Genomic DNA, 23860 nt, shown 5'->3' on the forward strand with positions numbered 1-23860 from the left:
AGTATTGCAGTTTCAGCTTCAGCATCATTCCTTCCAAAGAACACCCAGGACTGATCTCCTTCAGAATGGACTGGTTGGATCTCCTTGCAGTCCAAGGGACTCTCAAGAGTCTTCTCCAACACCACAGTTCAAAAGTATCAATTCTTCCATGCACATTAAATCCCAGTAAATCCAGACTTTAACCCAGGTTAGCTGAAGTAATGTCTGTCATGATAGAAACTATTTTATCACATATAGATGAAATTCATCTGACAAATGTAAAAGATTAGAAAATATCTTATCATAAGTTTCTATTTTAGGCTGCAATTTGACAATATTTTTTCATATATTTGGAAATCTTTTGAGGCAAAATATACAAATTATTAATTGGGCAGCTTATATCACCCAGCTCATCTAAAGATAAGGGAAAATATTTCAAATTTTTTAAATTTTGATTCAATCTTTGATATTGTTAGAAATGCTTTGTACTCTCTGGGCAGTTATTGATGGCTTAACTAAAGACCATTCACTTTTTGTAAAATATTTTTTTAGGCTTTCCTCAAAATTCTTTTACTACATTTCCATCTAAAATGATACTTTTTTGTGTGAGACGCCAAGCCATTTCATAGCTGAACAAAATTACAAACCCAGATCCTTTAAAAAATGTTTAAAGTTTTTTTTTTCCTGTGGAATTTTTAATTCTGATTTTAGCCACTAATTTCATTGTTTGTTTTTTGACTGTTGAAAGGTAAACACTTATCGAATTCCTTGTTTCTTGAAAATGTCCCCTTTATACAACAAACTTCATTTTTCTTTCCACTGCTGCTGCTGCTAAGTCGCATCAGTCGTTTGTGACTGTGCGACCCCATAGTCAGCAGCCCACCAGGCTCTGCCATCCCTGGGATTCTCCAGGCAAGAACACTGGAGTGGGTTGCCATTTCCTTCTCCAATGCATGAAAGTGAAAAGTGAAAGTGAAGTCGCTCAGTCGTGTCAGACTCTTAGCGACCCCATGGACTGCAGTCTACCAGGCTCCTCCGTCCATGGGATTTTCCAGGCAACAGTACTGGAGTGGGCTGCCATTGCCTTCTCCGAAACACAGCAGATTTTAATTGCCATCCATGGTGAAATTTGTGACACACGTTTGAATGTCTTCTAGTGCTTATTTTTCCTTTATTGTGTGGTTATAGCTCTAGCTTCTGCATCTCCACTCAGTTTTCTATCAGTACTATACCTTTGTTTTAAATTGAAGAACTTGTCCGTACACATTTTTTTTTTAATTAGAAAAATAATTATGCTTGCTTACCAATTATGATTACCTAGCTATTACTAGGGCTTCCCAGGTGGCTTAGTGGTAAAGAATCACCTACAGGAAATACAGGTTCAATCCCTGGTTCAGGAAAATCCCCTGAAGAAGGAAATGGCAACCCACTTCAGTATTCTTGCCTGAGAAATTTCATGGACAGAGGAACCTAGAGGGCTATAGCCCGTGGGGTCCTAAAGAGTTGGGCACAACTTACTAAGCAAACAACAACAGCAAGGCTATCACTATAAGTTATGCTATGAGCATAATAAGCATGTTATAGTGTTTCATCAGTGCCTGGAAAACAATTCACATGAATCCATCTATTGTCCACAAGCAGAACAGTGATGCTTTTATGTTTACTACCAGAAGCAGCATGTGCACCCGACACACAGGCCACCCTCCAGCAACAGCTTCTTAGGTCATCCAGTGGTGAAAGGGAAACATCAACTTGCCAAACAGTACTGTTGTGCTTCATGGAAACTTATCTTACTATGCTTCAACTTTTAAATTAAAACTAGACACAGTTGGAAATTCAGTTCCTGAGTTGCACTGGTCACTTTTCAAGTGCTGCGAAGCACTTGAGAGTTCCATGTGGCTCATGGCCACCATATCGGACGGTGCAGATAGAGCCGAATGGTCTGTGAGTAGAAATGTATGGTTTGGTGGGTTTTTTGTTTGTTTGTTTGTTTTGGTTATTTTGAGTTCTTTAAGTTAAATTCCATTGCCTCTGAGTTAAAAAGAAAGTGAAAATGAAAGTCACTCAGTTGTGTCTGACTCTTTGCGACCCGTATAGTCCATGGAATTTTCCAGGCCAGAATACTGGAGTGGGTAGCCTTTCCCTTTGTCCAGCGAATTTTCCCAACCTAGGGATTGAACCCAAGTCTCCCACATTGCAGGTGGATTCTTTACCAGCTGAGCCACAAGGGAAGCCCAAGAATACTGGAGTGGCTAGCCTGTCCCTTCCCCAGAGGATCTTCCTGACCCAGGAATTGAACCGGGGTCTCCTGCATTATAGGCGGATTCCTTACTGATCTATCAGAGAAGAGCTTTATTTAAAAATCTCAATTAATAGTTTCTTTTCATTATTTCTGCTTTTGGCTCACCGGCTGAGTTTTGCTGATTATAGACCAGGCTCTGACATTTCTGTTTTAGAGAGACAAGGAAGTGCAGCTCAGGGGACGCTTGTGAGTGTCTTTGGCTAGGTTCTTCCCTCCTCTGATTCCTGGGGACCAAGGATGGGTTTAGAGTCAGGACTTGAAAACGATTCAGGGCTTGCATCCTGCCTGTTCCTCACTACCTTTATGATGTTGGGAAGTTCACTTCTCTGTGACCCAGTACCTCATCCATGAAAGATGATGCTGGTGCCTCCCCCTACGGATCTCACTGGGAAGGCGATGCCAAAGGAAGCCCTTGTGTTTATTAAGTGCTTGATGTTATATCCCCCTTGTTATATTATTTGGGAGGCAAGAGATGTGTTTAGTTATGACCATCAGAGTCCTGTGTTCCAGTAGAAAGACTCTTCCTAGGAATTCCCTGGCAGTCCAGTGACTCAGGTTCGATCCCTGGTCTGGGAACTAAGATCCTTCAAATGCCGAAGTATTAGGCTTTTCTCTCCAGAGTTGGGCCAAGGTAGTATTTTTGCTCGTATTCCAGATAGTTTCCTCAATTCTCCACTTGGTTTTGTTAGTGCAGGTCTAGCTTGGCTATAGCATATTTGTTGGAAATATGTTGTTTCAGGATCACTGCAAATTAAGTTTCCTTAGTGATGCATTTTAAGAGGAGTTAAAGTTCTGGACATTAAGCCCCTTTGGAATTCCATGGAGTGTGCCTGTAAGGTCGTGTGTAACAGCTGTGTGCTGCTCTGTAGTCCATTGGAGGTCTGCCCAGTGAGGCCAAGAGTGAGGTGTGGGATAAGGAGACCAGCTCTGGGCCCTGGCCATGCCTCCTTGGAGAGCTGTGGGGCAAAGCACTAGCTTTTCTGAGTACAGGGAGAGACTGTCCTCAGAAGAGAGACTGACCTTCTATCATCTGCCAGGCTCATCAAAACCAGCCCAGAACTGGCTGAGTCCTGCACATGGTTCCCTGAGTCCTACGTGATTTATCCAACCAACCTCAAGACCCCAGTTGCTCCAGCTCAGAATGGAATCCATCCACCGCTCCATAGTTCAAGGACAGACGAGAGAGAATTTTTCCTGGCTTCATATAACAGAAAGAAAGAGGAGGGAGAGGGCAGCGTTTGGATTGCAAAGTCATCGGCCGGAGCCAAAGGTGAGTTGGCATCACTGCCCCTTCTCCCTTCCCTGCAGGTGCTTGATATGCTTTGTTAGATTCAAATGATGTCTTTAGATGAGTGACTAGAGACCACATCTAGTTACACAACTTAAAATATCTTAGGTTCTGATGACCTAGAAATGTGTATCTCCAAATCACTTACAGTAAGTCCTCCATGTTCGAATTCGTTCCATTCTGAGAGCACATTCATAAGCCCAGTTTGTTTGTGTGTGTGCTTAGCCACTCAGTCGTGTCCGGCTCTTGGCAGCCCCATGGACTGTAGCCCACCAGGCTCCTCTGTCCATGGGATTCTCCTGGCAAGAATACTGGAGTGAGTAGCCATTCCCTTCTCCAGGGGATCTTCCCGTAGGTACCCAACTAACACAATCAGCCATATAGGACTGTACTGTAATAGATTTATAATACTTTTCACACAAATAAGACATTTAAAAAAAATAAGCATTTTTCATCTCACAGTACAGTACCTCGAAAAGTACAGTAGCACAGTGCAACAGCTGGCACCAGGGGCTGGCATCGAGTGAACGGGCAAGAAGAGTTACTGATGGAGGAGGGAGAGGAGGTGGGAGATGGTGCAGCTGAAGGGTCATCAGCAATAGGGGATGAAGGGCAAGCTGCGCAACCGCTTGCAGAGGATGCAGCCCGTGACAGTGTACTCCAGACGCGTGAACTCCCTTCGGTGATTTTGACATACAAACGCACATTCTCATCTTTGAAGGTTTGCAACTTGAAGGTTCGTGTGTAGGGGACTTACTGTATACTAAAATAAAGTAAAATAAAATAAGCAAAAGTGTCTCTAGCTGAGGGCTTTCTCTTTAAGCTCCAAACCCAACGGTAAGCTTTTTCAACTTAACATGTCTGATGTAGAACCTTTTGTTTCCTTTCGAACTATACCCACCCCAGCCTGCTCCTCTTTCTGCCTGCTCATGGAGTACATGATCCCACTTTTCACCCAGCCTCTGAACCCCAAACCTGGGAGTCCTTCTTGCCTGCTCTTTGCTTTACAGTCAATCTCTAACACATCAGCAAGGCTTGCTAACTCTACCTTTAAAATAGAGTCTCAAATAGAACTTTTCTTACCATTTCCGCTGCTCCCACTTGACACCAAAGCTCCTGTTCTCTCTAACCTAGGTAATTGCAGTGCCTTTCCACAGCAGCTCTCCTGCTCTTGGGCCCAGTGATGTTTTAAAAATGGAAACATGATCATATTACTCCCCACTCAAGACTTACCAGCTGGCTCCCTGAGGCAACTAGAATACACTCAAGTCCTGCTAGAAGTCGACACCACTTGCTATTTGCCCGTTTCTCTGATCTCACCCCCATCCTTGGCCTTGCTCCCTGTACTGTAGCCAGGAAGCCTGCCTAGAGTCCCTCAAATACTCTGAATTCATCTCTGTACCTGGAACGCACTTCCATGAGCTGTTTTTCATTTCTCAGCTCAGATGGTGCCTTGTCAGAGAGGCTTTTCTGACCTAAAATAGCCTCTATGTCCATTGCTTTCTATCCTTTCCCCTGCTTTAATTTTCCATCCCTGCACTAACCTTTTCCAGCACTCTATTACTTATTAGTTTATCTCTTCATCTCCTCCGTAATCCTGCAAGCTCCATGTAAACACAGACTTTGTTTTCTTCATCTCTGTACCTTCCCTGCAGGCACTTAATAAATGTGTATGAATGAATGCACTGAAGGCATAAGGTGTGCCTTAAATCAGGCTTAAAGTAAGGCAGTTGCCAATGTAATGATCACATAGACATGGTCCTTCTCTATAACTACTATCATATGCTGTCTTAAAAACCATTCCATTTTGAACTTATGCTTCTTTGATTGCCTTGAAAGACTGTCTGGCCATTGGTACTCATTTTTCTGAGTCAAAATCAACTTCATTATTTTTTCCAACCTCACTTCTGATCTTATAAACAATACGGGTTCATTATAGGAAGTTAGAATGTACAGATACTATTATTCCCCTATTATAAATTAAAACACCTATTACCATCATTTTGGTAATTATCTCTTTTTTAAAAAAAACTTTTTATTCTGTATTGGGGAATAGCTGATTAACAGTGTTGTGATTTTCTGGTTTAGATAAACAACTAAGGGACTCAGCCATACATACACATGTATCCATTCTCCCCCAAACTCCCCTCCCATCCAGGCTACCACATAACATTGAATCGAGTTCCCTGTGCTGTGTAGTAGGTCCTTGTTAGTTATCCATTTTAAATACAGCAGTGTGTACATGTCCATCCCAAATTCCCTAACTATCCCTTCTCTCCATTCTTCTCCCTGACACATTGGTACTTATTTTTATCCCAGGTCCAGTGGACCTCACCTTCTTTTTCACCAACTGTGAGACAGAAGGGCATCACCTAGAATCCTCAGGTGCCTCACCTACCTCTCCCTCCCCTCCTGTGACCTCTTCTGCAGAACTGTCCCCTAGCTTTGTGCCAGTAGTAAACAGAGGAATTGGAAGAGGAAATAGTCGTCTACAGTATTCCAGATTCCTCCTGTGGATGGAGACTGGAGTCAGAGGTGGCCACCATGAGGACATCTTGCATCCTTGTGTCATGGACTTGACCAGTACGAGAATGAGGAGTGAGGCAGGCCTTGGGCAGAAGGACATGTCGGGTCATGGCAGTGATCCCACCCTGGTGGTCCCTGGACCCTCAGCAACACAAGACAGAGAGTGATGCTCAGCAGCAGAGGGAGATACAGACAGAATTAATGCCAAACAGAGAAGACATTTCACTTTAGGAGCTGAGGAGATTAGTGGTGTGGATTTGTTTTATTTGGGAATTACAAAATGAAATGAATAGCTGAATGAATGAATTGTATTCTTGTTAAACAAACACATAGTACCTAGTGCTTTCTGGGTATAGTTGGCATAACTTGACACTATATTCAGAGCAAGCCACTGTTTACCGTCTCCACTGCCCATCTTGGATCTGAGTCACCTTCACTGTCGCCTGGAGCATTGCTCCCTGTCCTCCTATTCTTGGCCATTCTCCCGATCTCCACACAGGACAGTAGACAGAGATCCTATTAGAGCAGAGTCAGACCATGTCACATTTGTACTCAGCACTGTCTCAGGACCAGGCTAGCACCTGACAATCAACAGAGGATCAATATATATATTGAGTGAATGAATGAATGTATAGATGGATGGATGAAAAGAGAAATAATGAACATTTGGAGGTAGAGATAAATGAGACAGACAGGGTTCTCTTGCACTCCTGGACCCACAGTCTAGTCAGAAAGAAGGCTAATGATGCTAATTTCCAAGAGAGAGGGAATCATTTTTCAAAAGTTTTTGAAAACAGAGACTATGATACAAATCTCCATAGCACCTTATAGTTCAGTTCAGTTCAGTTCAGTCACTCAGTCGTGTTCGACTCTTTGCGAACCCATGAATCGCAGCACGCCAGGCCTCCCTGTCCATCACCAACTCCTGGAGTTTACTCAGACTCACGTCCATCGAGTCAGTGATGCCATCCAGCCATCTCATCCTGTCGTCCCCTTCTCCTCCTGCCCCCAATCCCTCCCAGCATCAGTCTTTTCCAATGAGTTAACTCTTTGCATGAGGTGGCCTAAGACACAAACAAAGATAAATATATATATGTATAACCGAATCAACTCTGCTATACCCCTGAAACTAACACAACATTGAAACACAACATATTCCAATATAAAATAAAAGTTTTTTAAAAAGCCAAACAACAGTGGATACAATCCAAATGTCCATCGATTGATCGATTGAAAAAAATGTGGTGTAGTCATGCACACAGTGGAATATTTAGTCATAGAAAGGTGGAAAGGCATATTGACACATGCTGCAACATGGATGAAGCTTGAAAAAAACTATGTTAATGAAAGAAGCTAGACCAAAAAAGGCACCTTACTATTTATTTCCATTTATATGAAGTCTCTAGATTCAGCACACCTCTGGAGATAGAAAGTAGGTTAGTGGTCATCAGAGGCTTGGGTGAGGAAGGAATGGGTATAAGTGTTTAGTGGGTATGAAGTTTGGGGGGAAGTGATGAAAACATTCTAAAATTAGATTGTAGTAATGGTTGCAAACCTCTCAAATATACTAAAGACCATTGAACCTTACACTTTAAAAGGGTGAATTTTATAGTATGTAAAATATCTCAAAGCTCTTTTAAAATATTGCATCCTTTATTTAATGTTAGGGACACTTTTTATTGGAATCTAGTTGATTTACAATGTGTTAGTTTCAGGTGTACAGCAAAGTGAATCAGTTATACATATACATATATCCACTCTTTAGATTATTTTCCCATATAGGTCATTATCAAGTATTGAGTAGAGTTCCCTGTGCTATACAGTAAGTCCTTATTAGTTATCTGTTTTATATGCAGGAGTTCAGTTCAGTCGCTCAGTCATGTCCTGCCCTTTGCGACCCCATGAATCGCAGCACACCAGGCCTCCCTGTTCATCACCAACTCCCAGAGTTTACTCAAACTCATGTCCATCGAGTCCGTGATGCCATCCAGCCATCTCATCCTCTGTCGTCCCCTTCTCCTCCTGCCCCCAATCCCTCCCAGCATCAGGCTCTTTTCCAATGAGTCAATTCTTCGCATGAGGTGGCCAAAGTATTGGAGTTTCAGCTTTAGCATCAGTCCTTCCAGTGAACACCCAGGACTGATCTCCTTTAGGATGGACTGGTTGGATCTCCTTGCAGTCCAAGGGACTCTCAAGAATCTTCTCCAACACCACAGTTCAAAAGAATCAATTCTTCGGTGCTAAGCTTTCTTCACAGTCCAACTCTCACATCCATACATGACCCCTGGAAAAACCATAGCCTTGACTAGACGGACCTTTGTTGGCAAAGTAATGTCTCTGCTTTTCAATATGCTATCTAGGTTGCTCATAACTTTCCTTCCAAGGAGTAAGCATCTTTTAATTTCATGGCTGCAACTACCATCTGCAGTGATTTTGGAGCCCCAAAAAATCAAGTCTGACACTATTTCCACTGCTTCCCCATCTATTTCCCATGAAGTGATGGGACCAGATGCCAAGATCTTAGTTTCCTGAATGTTGAGCTTTAAGCCAACTTTTTCACTCTCCTCTTTCACTTTCATCAAGAGGCTCTTTAGTTCCTCTTCACTTTCTGCCGTAAGGGTGGTGTCATCTGCATATCTGAGGTTATTGATAATTCTCCCGGCAATCTGGATCCCAGCTTGTGCTTCTTCCAATACGTATGTTCAGGTAAATCCCAGTCTCACAGTTTATCCCCCTCCCCTTCACCCCTGGTAACCATAAGATTGTTTTCTACATCTGTGACTCTGTTTCTGTTCTGTGAGTAAGTTCATTTGTACCTCTTTTTTTTTAGATTTCACATATTAGTGGTATCCTACAATATTTGTCTTTTTCTGTCTGACTGACTTCACTCAGTATGATTATCTCTCAGTTGATGGACGCTTTGAATGTATCCAGTGTTTTCTATTACAGTGCTGCAAGAACATTCTATTACATTTGTCTTCATGCCGTAACCTTACTGATGTTTCTGTAAAATATAGTGTTTCCAGTGGGTTTATTGGTTATAAGCAACGCACAACCTTTATTGTGATACCAATGACCAAGAGTAGTGGCCTGTATTCAGCGCACTCAGATTTTGAATATCCATCAAAATGAAATTTCATGGTTGGAGCCTGCCATGATGGTGTTTACAATCCTACGTAAATAGAGAGTAGGATTGGATAATGCAGGTGCTTTTGTAGGGAGACAGGAGAATGAGAGATGGAAGGAGGGAAGGGATGGAGAAGAAAAGCGAGCCGGCCAGTAACAGCCTCCTGTCGGCTTTTTCCCGCTGTCAGCATTTCCCTTCTGGCTTTGCAGAGAGCTTTTCTTTTTCCTCTTGGGATGAACCGGACTGATCTGGCTTTGCTTTTGCGCTGTTAGGTGAAGGCATCCTCATCTCCTCAGATGCTACAGAACTGTTGGATTTCATAGACAACCAAGGCCAGGTGCATGTGATCCAGAAATACCTGGAGCGCCCTCTGCTTCTGGAGCCCGGTCATCGCAAGTTTGACATCCGGTAACACATCCACGTCTGGAGTTTTTGTTTTTCGAATCTGGGAAAAATGCAATCGTGCGTGATGACCAGTGTGATGTGGAGTGTGAGAAAGTACTGGACTGCATTCACCCAAGTTGGGCTTCCCTGGTGGCTCAGAGAGCAAAGAATCTGCCCACAGTGCATTGATCCCTGGGTGGGAAAGATCCCCTGGAGAAGGGAATGGCAACCCACTCCAGTATTCCTGGCTGGAGAATCCCATGGACAGAGGAGTTTGGCAGGCTACAGTCCATGGTGTCGCACAGAGTTGGATACGACTGAGTGACTAGCACTTTCAAGCTGAGTGGCTGAACGGAACTGAGTTTCTGTACTTCATTTTCTGGTTTTCTGTCACTCTTTCTCTTGTCTTTCTATAAAATGTGGCTAAGATGATGAATTTCCTCTCTCTCTTTTTCTTTTAGTATTCTCTCTTTTAAAAGCTGTCTATGGCTGCACTGGATCTCTGTTGCTGCACACAGGCTTTCTCTAGCTGCGGCGAGCGGGGACTACTCTCTAGTTGTGGTGCGCAGGCTTCTCGTCGCAGTGGCTTCTCTTGCTGTGGAGCACAAAACTCTAGTTCTAGGGCTTTCGGGCTTCAGTGGTCGTGGCACATGGGCTTAGTTGCCCCATGGCATGTGAGATCTTCCCAGACCAGGGATTGAACCTGTGTTCCTGCACTGGCGAGATTCTAAACCACTGGTCCACCGGGGAAGTCCCTTTAATATTCTTTTTACTGGAGATGACTGCTGCTGCTAAGTCGCTTCAGTCGTGTCCGACTCTGTGCGACCCCATATACGGCAGCCCACCAGGCTCCACCGTCCCTGGGATCTGGAGATGACTAGTGGATCCAAAAGGAAGGGCATCAGTGTGTGGAGCTTGCTTATGAAAGAAGCAAAGAGATACACACAGAACACATAGTCAGACACAGCAGATCACATGACCCTGCTAAAGGCTGTGTCCTCCCTCTGTTATCCGAGTCCCACTTTTTAAGGGTTTCTTGAACACACCTTAGGGTTTTGGACTTTATGTTTCCCAGAAAGGACATGGCAAAGAGAAAGAGATTGTGGGTGCTTTCAAAAGCTGCATAGCCCTGGCCCCAGCTTGCCCCAAGCCTTTTTATCATCACCCAACCAGGACTCTCTCACCTTCATGCCTTCACTTTGGCTTATTGCTTCTCAAACACCTGTCTTGTCAGACCAGGTTCAGTAGGAACAGTCTTCCTAAGATTACTAAAAGAGTAAACTTGGCAACTGGGGGTTTCATATTAACCGTAAAAACCAGCCCACTCAGATCTCTTCAAAATAGTGTGTCTTTTGAATGGACCAAAGTCTCCTTGTCAGTTATGGTGAAATGTTTTCTTTGCCTCATTACAGTGATAATTTGCTTTTTTGGCTAATTGTCATGGCTTGCCTTATGTAACTTTATTTATTTTAATATTTGTTTATTTATTTTTGGATGCATTGGGTCCTTCTTGCAGCGCAGGGGCTTCTCTCTAGTTGTGGTGTGCAGGCTCAGTTGCCCCACAGCATGTGAGATCTTAGTTCCCCGACCAGGCATCAAACCTGCATCCCCTGCATTGCAAGGCAGCTTCTTAACCACTGGATCACCAGGGAAGTTTGTAACCTCGTATAATTTTAGAAACTACCTCCTTCCTCTGTTTCCTCCCAGAATAGTCAAGGTGTGGGCATGATAAAAAGAACATGGAGAAGCTTTCGATAACTTGAATAAAATAGTGTGGTTTTTTTTTTGACTTTGCAGAAGCTGGGTCTTGGTGGATCATCAGTTTAATATCTACCTCTATAGAGAGGGTGTCCTTCGGACTGCTTCAGAACCATATCATATGGATAATTTCCAAGATAAAACCTGCCACTTGACCAATCACTGCATTCAGAAGGAGTACTCAAAGAACTATGGGAAGTATGAAGAAGGGAACGAAATGTTCTTTGAGGCATTCAATCAGTACCTAACAAGTGCTTTGAACATCACCCTGGAAAGTAGTATCTTACTACAAATCAAACATATAATAAGGTAACCTAATCCTATCTCTTTTGTTTAAATGTGTCTTGAAGGAGCTTTGGGAGTTTGTGCCTCTCAAGGAATTGTTCCATTTTAATTGTCTAATTTAAGGACAAAAATTATTTGTTATATCCCTTTATTATCCTTTTAATATCTATATGATCTGTAGTGATGAAGCTTTTTAAAATCCTTATGCTTAATCCTTCGATTACCTTATATGGGTAATTTATATCTTCTCTCTTTCACTTGGGCAGGTTGGTTAGAGGCTTATCAGTTTTATTAATCTCTTCTAAAAGTCAGCATTTGGCTTTATAGATTTTGTCTGCCATTTTTGTTTTCAATTTCCTCATGTTCTTGATTATTTTTATTCTTCTGCTTTTGAGGGGTTTGCTTTCCTCTTCTTTTTCTAGTGTCCCTAAAGTGAAAGGTCAGATCACTGATTTGAGATTTTTTTTTTAATATAAGCCGTTAATGCCATCAGCTTTCCTATAAAAACTCATTAGCTGCATCCCACAGATTTTGCTGTCATGTTTTTGTTTTCATTTTATTAAAATATTTTCTAGTTTCCTGTGACTTCATCTTTGACTTACGTGTTATTTAGCAATTTTTGCTGAATTTCCAAATATTTGGGATTCTCAAGGAATTTTCATTTCATTATGGCCAGAGAACAAACTTTGTATGGTTTTGAATTTGTTAAAGTTTGTTTCATGGTCCAGAATATGGTCTATCTTTACTTATTTAAATTTTTTTCTTAATATGGTCCATCTTAGTGAATGTTCCACATGTACTAAAAATAATGTTTATTCTGCTGTAGTTGAGCAGGGTGTTCTATAAATGCCCATTAGGTGAAGGCAGTTGGTAGTGTCATTCAAGTCTTTTGTATTCTTGCTGATTTTCTGTTCTGCTTGTTCTGTCCATTATTGAGAGGTAAAACTTTGGAAGTCTCCAAGTAAAATTGTGGACCTGTCTATGTCTCCTTTTCGTTTTATTTGGTTTTTGCTTTGTATATTTTGAAGATCTGTTTTCAGGTGCATATGCATTTAGAGTTGCTGTTTCTTTGGGAAGAATTGACCTCTTTATCATTATGTAGTTCCTGTCTTTATCTCTGGTAATATTTCTTATTTTGAAGTCTGTTTTGCCTGACATTAGTATAGTCACTCCAGCTTTCTTTTGATTAATAATTTGTATGTTTTCATCCCTTTACTCCTCCTCTCTACTGTATAATTAAAATGGGCTTCTGATAGACATATCGTTGGATTTTGTTTTGTTTTGCTTTTAATCCAGTGTATCATCTGGTTTTCAGTCATTGTGTTTGTACCATTCTCATTCTAAGTAACTACTGGCTTGATGAAATTTACATCCACCGTGTTATCATTCATTGTCCATTTGTCCCCTCTTTTTTTTTTTTTTTTCATTTCCTTGTTTCTTGCCTTCTTCTGAATTGTTTGAACTATTTTAGAGTTCTGTTGAGTATTTGGCTATATCTCTTTGTATTTTTGTTTGTTTGTTTTAGTGGTTACTCCAGGGATTATGGTATACATAAACCTAATATGTAATAGATTATCTTGTTGGATTAAAAAAAAGACCAAACTGTATCCTGTTTACAAGAAACCCACTTTACATACAAAGGAGGGAAACACTCTTTCACATTTACCCAGATGTTTGCTCTTTCCTTTGCTCTTGCTTCAGCACTAAAATTCCAAGTTTCATGTCCCTTCTAACTTCAGCATTTCTTTTAGAGCAGTTCTGCTGGTGATAAGTCCTCTCGATTTTCCATCATCTTAGAATGTCTTGGTTTCTCCTTATTCCTGGAGGATTTTATCACTCAGTTCAGTTCAGTCACTCAGTCATGTCCAACTCTTTGTGACCCCATGAATCGCAGCACACGAGGCCTCCCTGTCCATCACCAACTCCCGGAGTTCACTCAGACTCACATCCATCGAGTCAGTGATGCCATCCAGCCATCTCATCTTCTGTCATCCCCGTCTCCTCCTGCCCCCAATCCCTCCCAGCATCAGAGTCTTCCAATGAGTCAACTCTTTGCGTGAGGTGGCCAAAGTATTGGAGTTTCAGCCTTAGCATCAGTCCTTCCAATGAACACCCAGGACTGATCTCCTTTAGAATGGACTGGTTGGATCTCATAATGTCACGCAAAAAATTACGAACTGGCCCTATTCATGTAAATTGAAAAACAAGCAAAGCTAAGGTAATACATTATTTGGAGAAATGTACATATATGGTAAAAATCTAGTGAATTTTAAATTATGCATACATTCATCTAATCATAATGCAAATCAGGATATAAAATATTTACGGCATCCTAAAAGATACCCTTGAACTCCCTCAAAATATATACTCTCTGCCAGAGATAGCCATTCTGACTTTTATCACCATAGATCCTTTTTGCTTGTTCTTAAACTTAATATAAGTGGAATTATACTGTAGTTCTTGCTTTGTGTTCCGATTTTTTCAATATTGTTTCTGTGTCATATTCCACTGTGTGAGTGGTCCATGGTTTATCCTTTCTGGAGTTGATGGGCCTCTGGGTTTTCTCTCATATTTTAGACCTGTAACCTCTCTGAATTGTTTTATGTCAAGTGTCATGTTTTTCTGGAAATACATCCTGTTGACCCAGGCTCACTTGTACATGTGACTGTCCCTTCCCCACCACGTTTTGGTGTCCCTTCCTGTTGTAAATCAGGTGGTCATTTATGCGAGAGTCTGTTCCTGGGATCTCTGTTCTGTTCTGTGTCTGTGTATCTGCCCTGTCGCTGCCACCCTGTCATGATGACTGAACTTTTTTCCTTAATGTGTTCTTATACTGGGCTTCCCTGATGGCTCAGTGGTAAAGAATCTGCCTGCCAACGCAGGAGATGCGTGGGGTTTAATCCCTGGGTTGGGAATATCCCCTGGAGAAAGAAATGGCAACCCACTCCAGTATTCTTGCCTGGAGAATCCCTATGGACAGAGGAACCTGGCAGGCTACAGTCCATGGGGTCACAAAGAGTCAGACACGACTGAGCAACTAAACAATAAAAATAACAACATTCCCACATAGAGTCCAGCAGAAAAATTACAAGGCTCAGAGTTCCATTTCTTCAGGGATTATACATGCTTAGAATTCTGACACCAGACAAATCAAATATACTGAAGAAAGAATTCCTATTTTAGGCAGAAGATGTATTTGATATTTGCCATCCCCCTCCTTCCCATTGTTCTGTGCCACTCAGACAGTGTTCCTACTCAAGAGCTATAAAAGCTCCTCCTGAATCTTATGTTCTTTTTTTTCTCCCCCAGCTAACTTCCCCCAGACTTCCTACTCCAGCTAAAAAAAAAACATTAGATACACTATATTTAAAAAAAATTCTTCTGAAGTGATTTATTAACTTGAACTCCCAACAAATAAAAAATATTTTGTTTTGATTTGGTTCTGACTTCTGATTTTTCCTATAAGTGCTGGAGTGTATTGTTTCTTTTGCTTTTTATTCTTTATCCTTTAGTATTGTTTTTGTATTTAAGAAAAAATTTTAAATGTAATAAACTTTTTATCATGAGAACCCATTAAATTTTAAATTTTTTCTTAATTATAATATTGCAAAGAACATTTTAATTACAGAAGTCAAGGGTATTCTCTCATAGAGATGAAATACAGAAACTGCAGAATACAGAAGCCCCAGTTCTTCTTTAAAGTCATAAGCCAAAACCTATTTATAAGACACATCTTTTTCCTTCTACATATACAGCTGAGTAGGACAGCTTTCTCTGATATCCTTAGAGTCATCCTGACATACTGTGTTCACTAAGATAAATATTTTTCCCCAACATCCAGTTGAGAGAAAAATCAGGGAAGAGTTTTATAAAATAAAAGCGACTTGGAGGTTAGAGGTGAATGGGAGAAGAAATTTTATTCCAGCTGGTTCTTAAATAGCTGTCAAAATGATTTTTAGAGGTTTGAACACATCTATAGAAAGCTTTTCCCCTTTGTAGAAAAAAAGAAGGAAACTGATGATTTGGGGTGGGGGACTGTTGGAGGGAGGTTGGGGAAGCAAGACCGTGATTCCAAGTTCACAGAAGCCTCAATTCTCTTGTTGTTTATTATTTATTTTAAGATTTTTATTTATTTTTGGCTGTGCTGAATCTTCTTTGCTGGGTGGACTTTTCTCTAGCTGCGGTTGCAGGGGCTACTCTTCACTGAAGCACCAGGCTTCTCATTGTGGTGGCCTCTCATTGCAGAGCATGCTCGGTAGTTGTGGTACACTGGCATGGTTGCCCTGCAGCATGTGGGGTCTTCCCAGCTCAGGAGTTGAACCTGTGTCCCATGCATTGGCAAGCAGATTCTTAACTACGGGACCACCAGGGAAGCCCCAGTTCTTTAAAGTCATAAGCCAAAACCTACTTATAAGACACATCTTTTTCCTTCTAAATATATAGCTTGCATAGAAGGAGAGCTATCTCTGATATTCTTAGAGTCATCCTGACATACTGTGTTTACTGAAATAAATATTTTGCCCCAATATCCAATTGAGGGAAAAACCAGGGAAGAGTTTTATAAAATAGAAATGGCATAGACTTTCTGGGATGTTGTACTGGATAAGAGTTCTTTCTCATTCATAAGTAATAGATTCATGACTATCCAAAATTAATGATAAATTAATAAAATATACTTGTTCACTAGTAACAGCATTCATTAGATGCCTCCCAGCTTCCAGGAGGTATGACAAGTTCTTTAGGTAGTTATATCACTGAACCATCTCAGCACTGGGAATATGTGTTATTTTTACCCCAGTTTCACAGACAATGACATCAACACTTGGCTTAAAGAGGTTAAAAAATTTGTCTGAGATTCTGGCTTCGGCAGCATGACCTCAGGCTTCATGTACTATTTCATCATGGTTTCTAAGATTCACTTTCAACTTTTCCTTGTCACTAAAATCCTCTAATTTTTGCAAACAGTAGTTGACCTTAATACAGTCCCATATTTCAATATCTTGTTTCAGCATATAAGGCTTTTAGTTAAAAGCAACAAAGTGGAGCTTGTGAAAGAAATGAATGAGATCAGCCTTCTCCTTGCAAATTCTGTGTCACAAAATGGTGGGCCATTTTTTTAAATATGGCAACAATATATAGAAGTGTTTTGTTTATTATCAGGAGATGTGGTAGCAGCCCACCCGTTGGAGGAACCCACACTTAAAGGAACTGTGATGACTCAGCGCTTGCTGGGAAAGCAGCCAATACTTGTCAGAATAAGAGTGATGGCAGAGTTTTCTAACAAATAAGTTGCATCTCCTTGAATAATCTATTGGTAATACATTTAAAAGAGAGAATTAAGCCAAGGCCAGTTTTCATCAGCACACTGGATGTAAAATCATCCAAGCACCCCTCCCCTGGTCTTGCTGCCCAGACCACCCCATCCTCAGCAAGCTCTTCCCTGTGCCCTGTAGGAGCTGCCTCATGAGCATAGAGCCCGCCATCAGCACCAAGCACCTCCCTTACCAGAGCTTCCAGCTCTTCGGCTTTGACTTCATGGTGGATGAGGAGCTGAAGGTCTGGCTCATCGAAGTCAACGGCGCCCCTGCTTGTGCTCAGTAAGTCTGAACACCACTGGGGTTTTTTTTGTGTGTGCGTGTTTTTATTGGGCTATAGTTACTTTACAATGTTGTGTTGATTTCTGCTGTACAACGAAGTGAATCAGCTACATGGATAATATATCCCCTCCCTCTTGAATCTCCCTCCCACCGCCTCATCCCACCCCTCTAGGTCATCACAGAGCACCCAGCTGAGCTCACTGTGCTATACAGCAGCTTCCCGCTAGCTAGCGGTTTTACACTTGATAGTGTATATATGTATCAGTCCTAATCTTCCAGTTTGTCCCACCCTCCCCTCCCCTCGTGTGTCCACGTATTCACTCTCTACATCTGCATGTCTGTTTCTACCCTGCAAATAGATTTGTCTGTTCCACTTTTCTAGATTGCACATATATGCATTAATATGTGGTATTTGTTTTTCTCTTTCTGACTTCACTCTGTATGACAGACTCTAGGTCCATCCATGTCTCTACGAATGACCCAATGTTATTCCTTTTTATGGCTGAGTAATATAGTCCACTGTATACGTACCACATCTTCTTATTCATTCATCTGTTGATAGACATCTAGGTTGCTTCCATGTCCTGGCCATTGTAAATAGTGGTTCAGTGAACATTGGTATGCCTGTGTCTTTTTGAATGAGCTATCACCTCACATGGGTTAGAATGGCCATCATCAAAAAATATATAACCAATAAGTGCTGGAGAGGGTGTGGAGGAAAGGGAATCCTGTAGCACTATTGTTTGGAATGTAAATTAGCCAGAATGGAGAACAGTATGAAGGTTCCTTAAAAAACTAAAAACGGAACTACCACCACTGGATTTTAACAAGTGGGAATTTGGTTCCACAGGTGGGGTAGTCTGTCTTGACACGGGGTGAGCTCCCATTTCCAGGGTGTCTAAGAATGCTTGCTAAGTCCTTCAGCATGTCCAACTCTTTGCAACCCCATGGAGCCCACTAGGCTCCTCTGCCCATGGGATTCTCCAGGGGATCTTCCCAAACCAGGAATCGAACGCATGTCTCTTGGGTCTCCTGCATTGGCAGGTGGGTTCTTTACCACTAGCACCACCTGGGAAGCGCATTACTGGGTCTTCTAGCGTAGACCCTTTGAATGATGTCAAGGAGGATGTACCAGCGGTGGTAGTGCTTTGGTTGGACCCTGGCCAGCAGGGGCCCTTGTCGAGTCATTCCCTTTTCCATCTCCTTCCCATATGAGCTGACCATTTAGCCTGTGCTGAGGTGGGTGGTGGATGCCGTGAAAGTTCCAAACAAAGCCAGTAGTAGCAGCCAAGACCCTCTTGTGTGGCAAGGTGATGGGTCAGCTGGTCCCGTGAGTGGGGGAGATAGTGATGAGCAAGCATTTCAGGGGCTCCCTGAACAGGAGGTGGTCTGAGAAGGTGCCATGGACATGGTGGAGCTGAAGCTGGGTTGGAAGAGGAGAGAGTCACCTGTGCCAAGGGGAAAGGGACCCAGCTTCCAGCCGCACCTTGCTCTGGGCCAGGCTCTAGGGGAGATGTGCAGATGAACAGACCCTGCCCTCAGGGAGCTTCCACTCCTCCAAGGAGGAGTCTGGCTGCAGCATGGCGTGAGTGTTGTGGGGTAAGAAAAGGTGAGGGTATAGGTGAGTTGGAGTCTACCTATGGGAAACCTTCCATGTATGGGAGTCATCGCACTTCATCCTCAAAGGTTGCAGCTTCATCCATGCCTGCAGCTAACGGTACTTGTTAGGTCCCTGTCACCTGCCTGGCCCCGGATTGGGCTCTGGGTCTCAGCCTTTGTACCGAGAGACCTAGGTCCACCCTTTGTAGAGGGAGACTGGGAAGGACCAAGGACAAGAGAAATACAGATGACAGACTGGGATACACGCTGTCATAGAGTGAAAGATGTTAGAAGATAATAAAATTGAGCACAAGGTCCCCTTGGGAGGTGATGCTTGGGACTGAGATCTGAAGGAGGAGGAGAGTGAGGGAGGCTGGGGTGGAGGGGTGTGAAACCTTTCACATTCTCCCTTCATCACGTCCTTAGGGGTGCCTGCCTTCTCCTGTCCTTCCTGTCAGCTGTACGTCCCTCCTTGTGCTCTGACGCAGTCCCCTCCCTCCAGGCAGGAGGGCAGGATGAGGATGCTGTGCTCAGCTACCTTCTCCCTCTTTGCTGAATACTTCCCACCAGCATGTGGTACCCAGCAGATTTCCCCAGTGATTACAAAGAACCCTCCTGGACTGCCCTGGTGGTCCAGTGGTTAAGACTCCATGTGTCTTATACAGAGGGCACAAGCTCAGTCCCTAGTCAGGGAACTAAGATCCCACACGCCTGCTGTGCAGTGAGGCCAAAAGGAAAAAAAAAATGCCCTCCTCTGATGCCCTGTCCTGCTCCACTGACCACTCCCTCCCTGCTCCCTTCACAGCCACACTTGGGTTTTTTTGGCCACTCTGCGTGGTGTGTGGGATCTTATTAGTTTCCCGACTCAGGATCGAACCTGCACCCCTTGCACTAGAAGCACAGTCTTAACCTTAATCCTTAATCCTTAAATCTTAACCTTAATCCTGGACCGCCAGGGAAATGCCCACAGCCACACATCTGGAGAAGCCACATCTGCGCACACTGTCTCCTCTTCCTCGGTCCCCATGCACATTGTGGTCCGCTCCAGGCTGCCTTCCATCCACTCTCACAGAAACTGCCCTTTCCAGGTCTCCAGCCAAGCCCATCTTGCACTCCTGGATTTTAAAGCCAGCCAATTACATTGTATCCCTGAGTCCCAGGCCAGTATCTGCACCTGTCTTCCCGGCATCCTGCGAGGAGCTGTGTGGATGTCCAGTGGGCATCCCACCCCAGAGCTGCCCATCTCAGTGAATGTCCAGCTCCCCTTTTTGGGGGTCCTGAGCCAGAAACCCAACTAAGACCCAGCCTCCCCCTTTCCATGACCCCCAAGGTTCTGTCCATCAGGCCTGGTCAATTCTGCCTCCATCTTTGGCTCAAGGGTTGACCTCTAGTCTCTGGATAGGAAAAGGTGGATCTCCCTCTTTTATTCATGTAAGGATTGAAGGCTAGAGAGAGCAGAGAAACAGCAATTTCTCAGTTCACTTGGAGTGATGAGTAATATCCTTGACCTCTTTTTCCATTAGTGGCATCCACACACTGGCGAAGGCTCACTTGCTTGCTGAGATGCTCTGCAGGATCTGGTCATGCTGGAGCCTGACAGAGGCCTCTAGTGAAAAGCCACTGGGCATCAGGGTTTGCTGTCTTCTCTGGGCTGCATCTCGCTAGCCCCTCAAAGCTACTTCCCATCTGCTGGATCCCCTTTGCTCAGAGTCCTGATGAGAGCAGTGGGGTCTAGAGAAGAGTGGGGTTTTGAGAAACATGTAAAAATGAACATCCTTAAAGAGTCCACTGGAGGAGGGAGCTGGACACTGCCCAGTCAATTATTGTATGAATTATTTTGAGTTACAGTTGCTGTCATAGAAAAGAAACAGATTCTATCTTCTAGAAGAAGTGAAGTGAAAGTGTTAGTTACTCAGTCGTATCCAACTCTGCAACCCCATGTACTGTAGCTTTCTAGGCTCCTCTGTCCATGGGATTCTCCAGGAAAGAGTACTAGAGTGGGTAGCCAATCACTTCTCCAGGGGACCTTCCTGACCCAGCAATTGAACCCAGGTCTTCTGCATTGCAGGTGGATTCTATACCACTGAGCCACAAGGGAAGCTCTTCTATCTTTCAGGTGCATAATTTTGAGTAGGGAGAGCTCTTGAAATGGGGGGCTTACTGTGAGGTGGCTTGGAAAGCCCCAAGGGACCCAGGCCACACCATGAGGTGGATGGGTTCTGTTCTTATGCTGAAGGAAGTAAACTTTTTTTAATATATAACAATGATATATAATTTTTCCTGATTTGGTTTTTTTTTTTTGGCCATGCCTCAAGGCATGGAGGATCTTAGTTCCCCGACCATGGATCAAACCTGTGCCCTCTTCATTGGAAGGGAAAGTCTTAACCACTGGACCATCAGGGAAGTCCATGAAAGAAATAAACTTTCAAATGCCTTTATCCTTGCTTCCTAAAGGACAAATGGGAAGAGAGTTGATGGAGATGATGATACGATGGTGTAGTCAAAGGAAAGTCTTTATTCAGGTGGCACGGTTTCATTGTTGTGCAGATGTTAAAACAGGACTTACTTATCTTGCTGTATGAACATAGCAGGATGTTCAAAGACCCATACTTGCTTGTATATTGGGTACCTCCTATGCCAGAAATATCAAAGTTGTTAGTTGACTTGACGAGGCTGAAGCTATGTCCTCTCCCCCCACCCCCAGCATCCCTTTCAGAAAAGCTTTCCCAAGGTGACTAATGACACGCTTCATGGAACACCAAACACTGTCTGTTTCAATGGTTCTGGCTCTTGGTGACTTGCCAAGACCCAAGACTACTAAGACCCACGCTACCACCCTTCCTGTGCTGGCCTCCTGATCATTGTCCCTTCAGAAGGGGAAGGTTGAGTGGTGTAGCCTAGACCCTGGGGCTTGATCCATGTAGACAGAAGAAGCAGGGGCTGGGGGGTGGGGGGAGGGGAGATAGGAAAGAGCAGACATCTCGCAGGAGAAACGAAGGTCAGCTGGTAGTTAGGGCTTACCAAGACAGACAAGAGAAGCATGGATTTGCACGAGCTCTCTTCCCAGAGGGCCTTACAAAAGGTTAGGACATAGCAATTCCAGCCTCAAGGGCAGTAGAAGGGGATGAGGGTGGGAGAAAGTTTCTGTGATGAGGAGAAAAGCAGAGATTTGCCACTGGATCAGGAGGGACCGGAATTCGGTTGTGAAAATTTCCCACCTGGTGGAGATTGGGAGATAGCGTCTTCTGGAAGTCAGGACAGTGAAGACCTCTGTTCCTCCAGGTTGGGCTGGCCTAGATGCCTGCCACCTGTATCCCAGCAGTCCTGAGCAAGTTAGGCACATAGCAAATAGGCACATCTGGCCCAGAGCATCATCTCAGATGTGGATTTTCTCTTTGAACCATATGTCTCTGGTTTTTCCCTGTGTTGACATGAGTGTGTGCTAAGTCGCTTCGGTCATGTCCAACTCTTTGCAACCCCATGGACTGTAGCCCAACAGGCTCCTCTGTCCATGGGGTTCTCCAGGCAAGAATACTGGAGTGGGTTGCCATGCCCTCCTCCAGGGGATCTTCCCGACCCAGGGATCAAACCTGAATCTCTTACATCTCCTACATTGGCAGGCAGGTTCTTCATCACTAGCGCCACCTGGGAAGCCCTCCCTGTGTTGGAGCCAGTCCTAAAAGAGCTCGCCTCATACACTGCTGTGTGAAGCAGACAAAAGTCCTGTAGGGAACAAGGGGGTGTGGAGTTTGAGGGCCTCCTTATAGCTCTGGATGGGAGGTTTTCCTCCTTGGCTTTGGTGGTTCCTTGGCCTCTGGCTGAAGTCCAGGTGCCAGCATGTGGCGGCAGGCCCCACCTTGTCCCCTGCCTCACACTGCAGTGGTCTCCTTTCCCAGATTTCCTGAGTTCTCTGCTTGGTGGGTGCCCCTCCCTATATTTGCATGGCCCTTCCTCTCTCTCATCCTTCTCTCTCTTTCTCCCTCCCCTCCTTTGTCTCTGTATCTCACCCTCATTCTTTTTTATTTATTATTTTTAACTTTTATTGGAGTATAGTTGCTTTACAACAAAGTGAATCAGCTATGGAAGTGTTTGTCACTTGGTCCTGTCCAACTCTGTGACCCCATGGACTGTAGTCCATCAGGCTCCTTTGTCCATGGGATTCTTCAGGCAAGAATACTGGAGGGGGTAGCCATTCCCTTCTTCAGGGGAATCTTCCCAACCCAGGGATTGAACCTGGGTCTCCTGCATTGCAGGCAGATTCTTTACCATCTGAGCCACCAGGGAAGTCCACGAATCAACTATACTTATACATATATGCCCTCTTCTTTAGATTGCCTTCCCATTTAGCTCACCACAGAGCTCCGAGTAGAGTTCCTTATGCTATGCAGTAAGTTCTCATTAGTTATCTGTTTTATATAAATGCACAGTATATGTGTGTCAATCCCAATCTCAGTTCATCCCACCCACCCCTTCCCGCTTTGATGTCCATACATTTGTTTCTACGTCTGTGTCTCTATCTCTGCTTTGCAAATGAGAGGACTTGTAAAGAAGTGTGGTGTGTGTATACAGTGGAACACTACTCAGCCCTAAAAAGGAACAGAATTTTATCATTTGTAGAGACATGGATGGAATCAGAGAATGTCATACAGAGTGAAGTCAGTCAGAAACAGAAATATTGTATATTAACATGTATATGTGGCCTCTAGAAAAATGCTACTGATGATCTTACCACCCTCGTTCTCTGTGTCTGACTCCCCTCTCCTTCCTCCTCTTTTCTGCCCTGTCACCCATTCTCTGTCCGTTGTCACTCATTCTCCAGGTCTCAGATGAGCTATTACTCTGAGGAGTCTTCCTTAAAGGCCCCTCGACCACAGCACGCGGGTGCTTTCCTTGGGGAGAGCCTGTGTCTCCATGTGTACCCCCCACAGACAGGCAAGATGGCCCTGTTCTCTTTGGAATTGCCTGTCTCCCCTGCAGGCAGTTAGAGCAGGCGTTGCCTTGTCTGTTCACCTGCA

At 43.6% G+C, this 23860-nt stretch overlaps 1 protein-coding gene across 2 annotated transcripts in view; it reads left to right on the forward strand.

Annotated features, from left to right (window-relative positions):
• Positions 1-23860, forward strand: part of TTL (tubulin tyrosine ligase) — a 36351-nt gene that overhangs the window by 8427 nt on the left and 4064 nt on the right. For both annotated transcript variants that reach the window (XM_052647976.1, XM_052647977.1), the window contains exons 3-6: positions 3319-3551; positions 9495-9630; positions 11404-11673; positions 17103-17246. In XM_052647976.1, the coding sequence (XP_052503936.1) occupies positions 3319-3551; positions 9495-9630; positions 11404-11673; positions 17103-17246 (783 nt within the window). The remainder of the gene's footprint in view (positions 1-3318; positions 3552-9494; positions 9631-11403; positions 11674-17102; positions 17247-23860) is intronic.

This window comes from Budorcas taxicolor, chromosome 11 (genome assembly GCF_023091745.1).
Source record: "Budorcas taxicolor isolate Tak-1 chromosome 11, Takin1.1, whole genome shotgun sequence".
Classification (NCBI taxonomy): Eukaryota; Metazoa; Chordata; class Mammalia; order Artiodactyla; family Bovidae; genus Budorcas; species Budorcas taxicolor.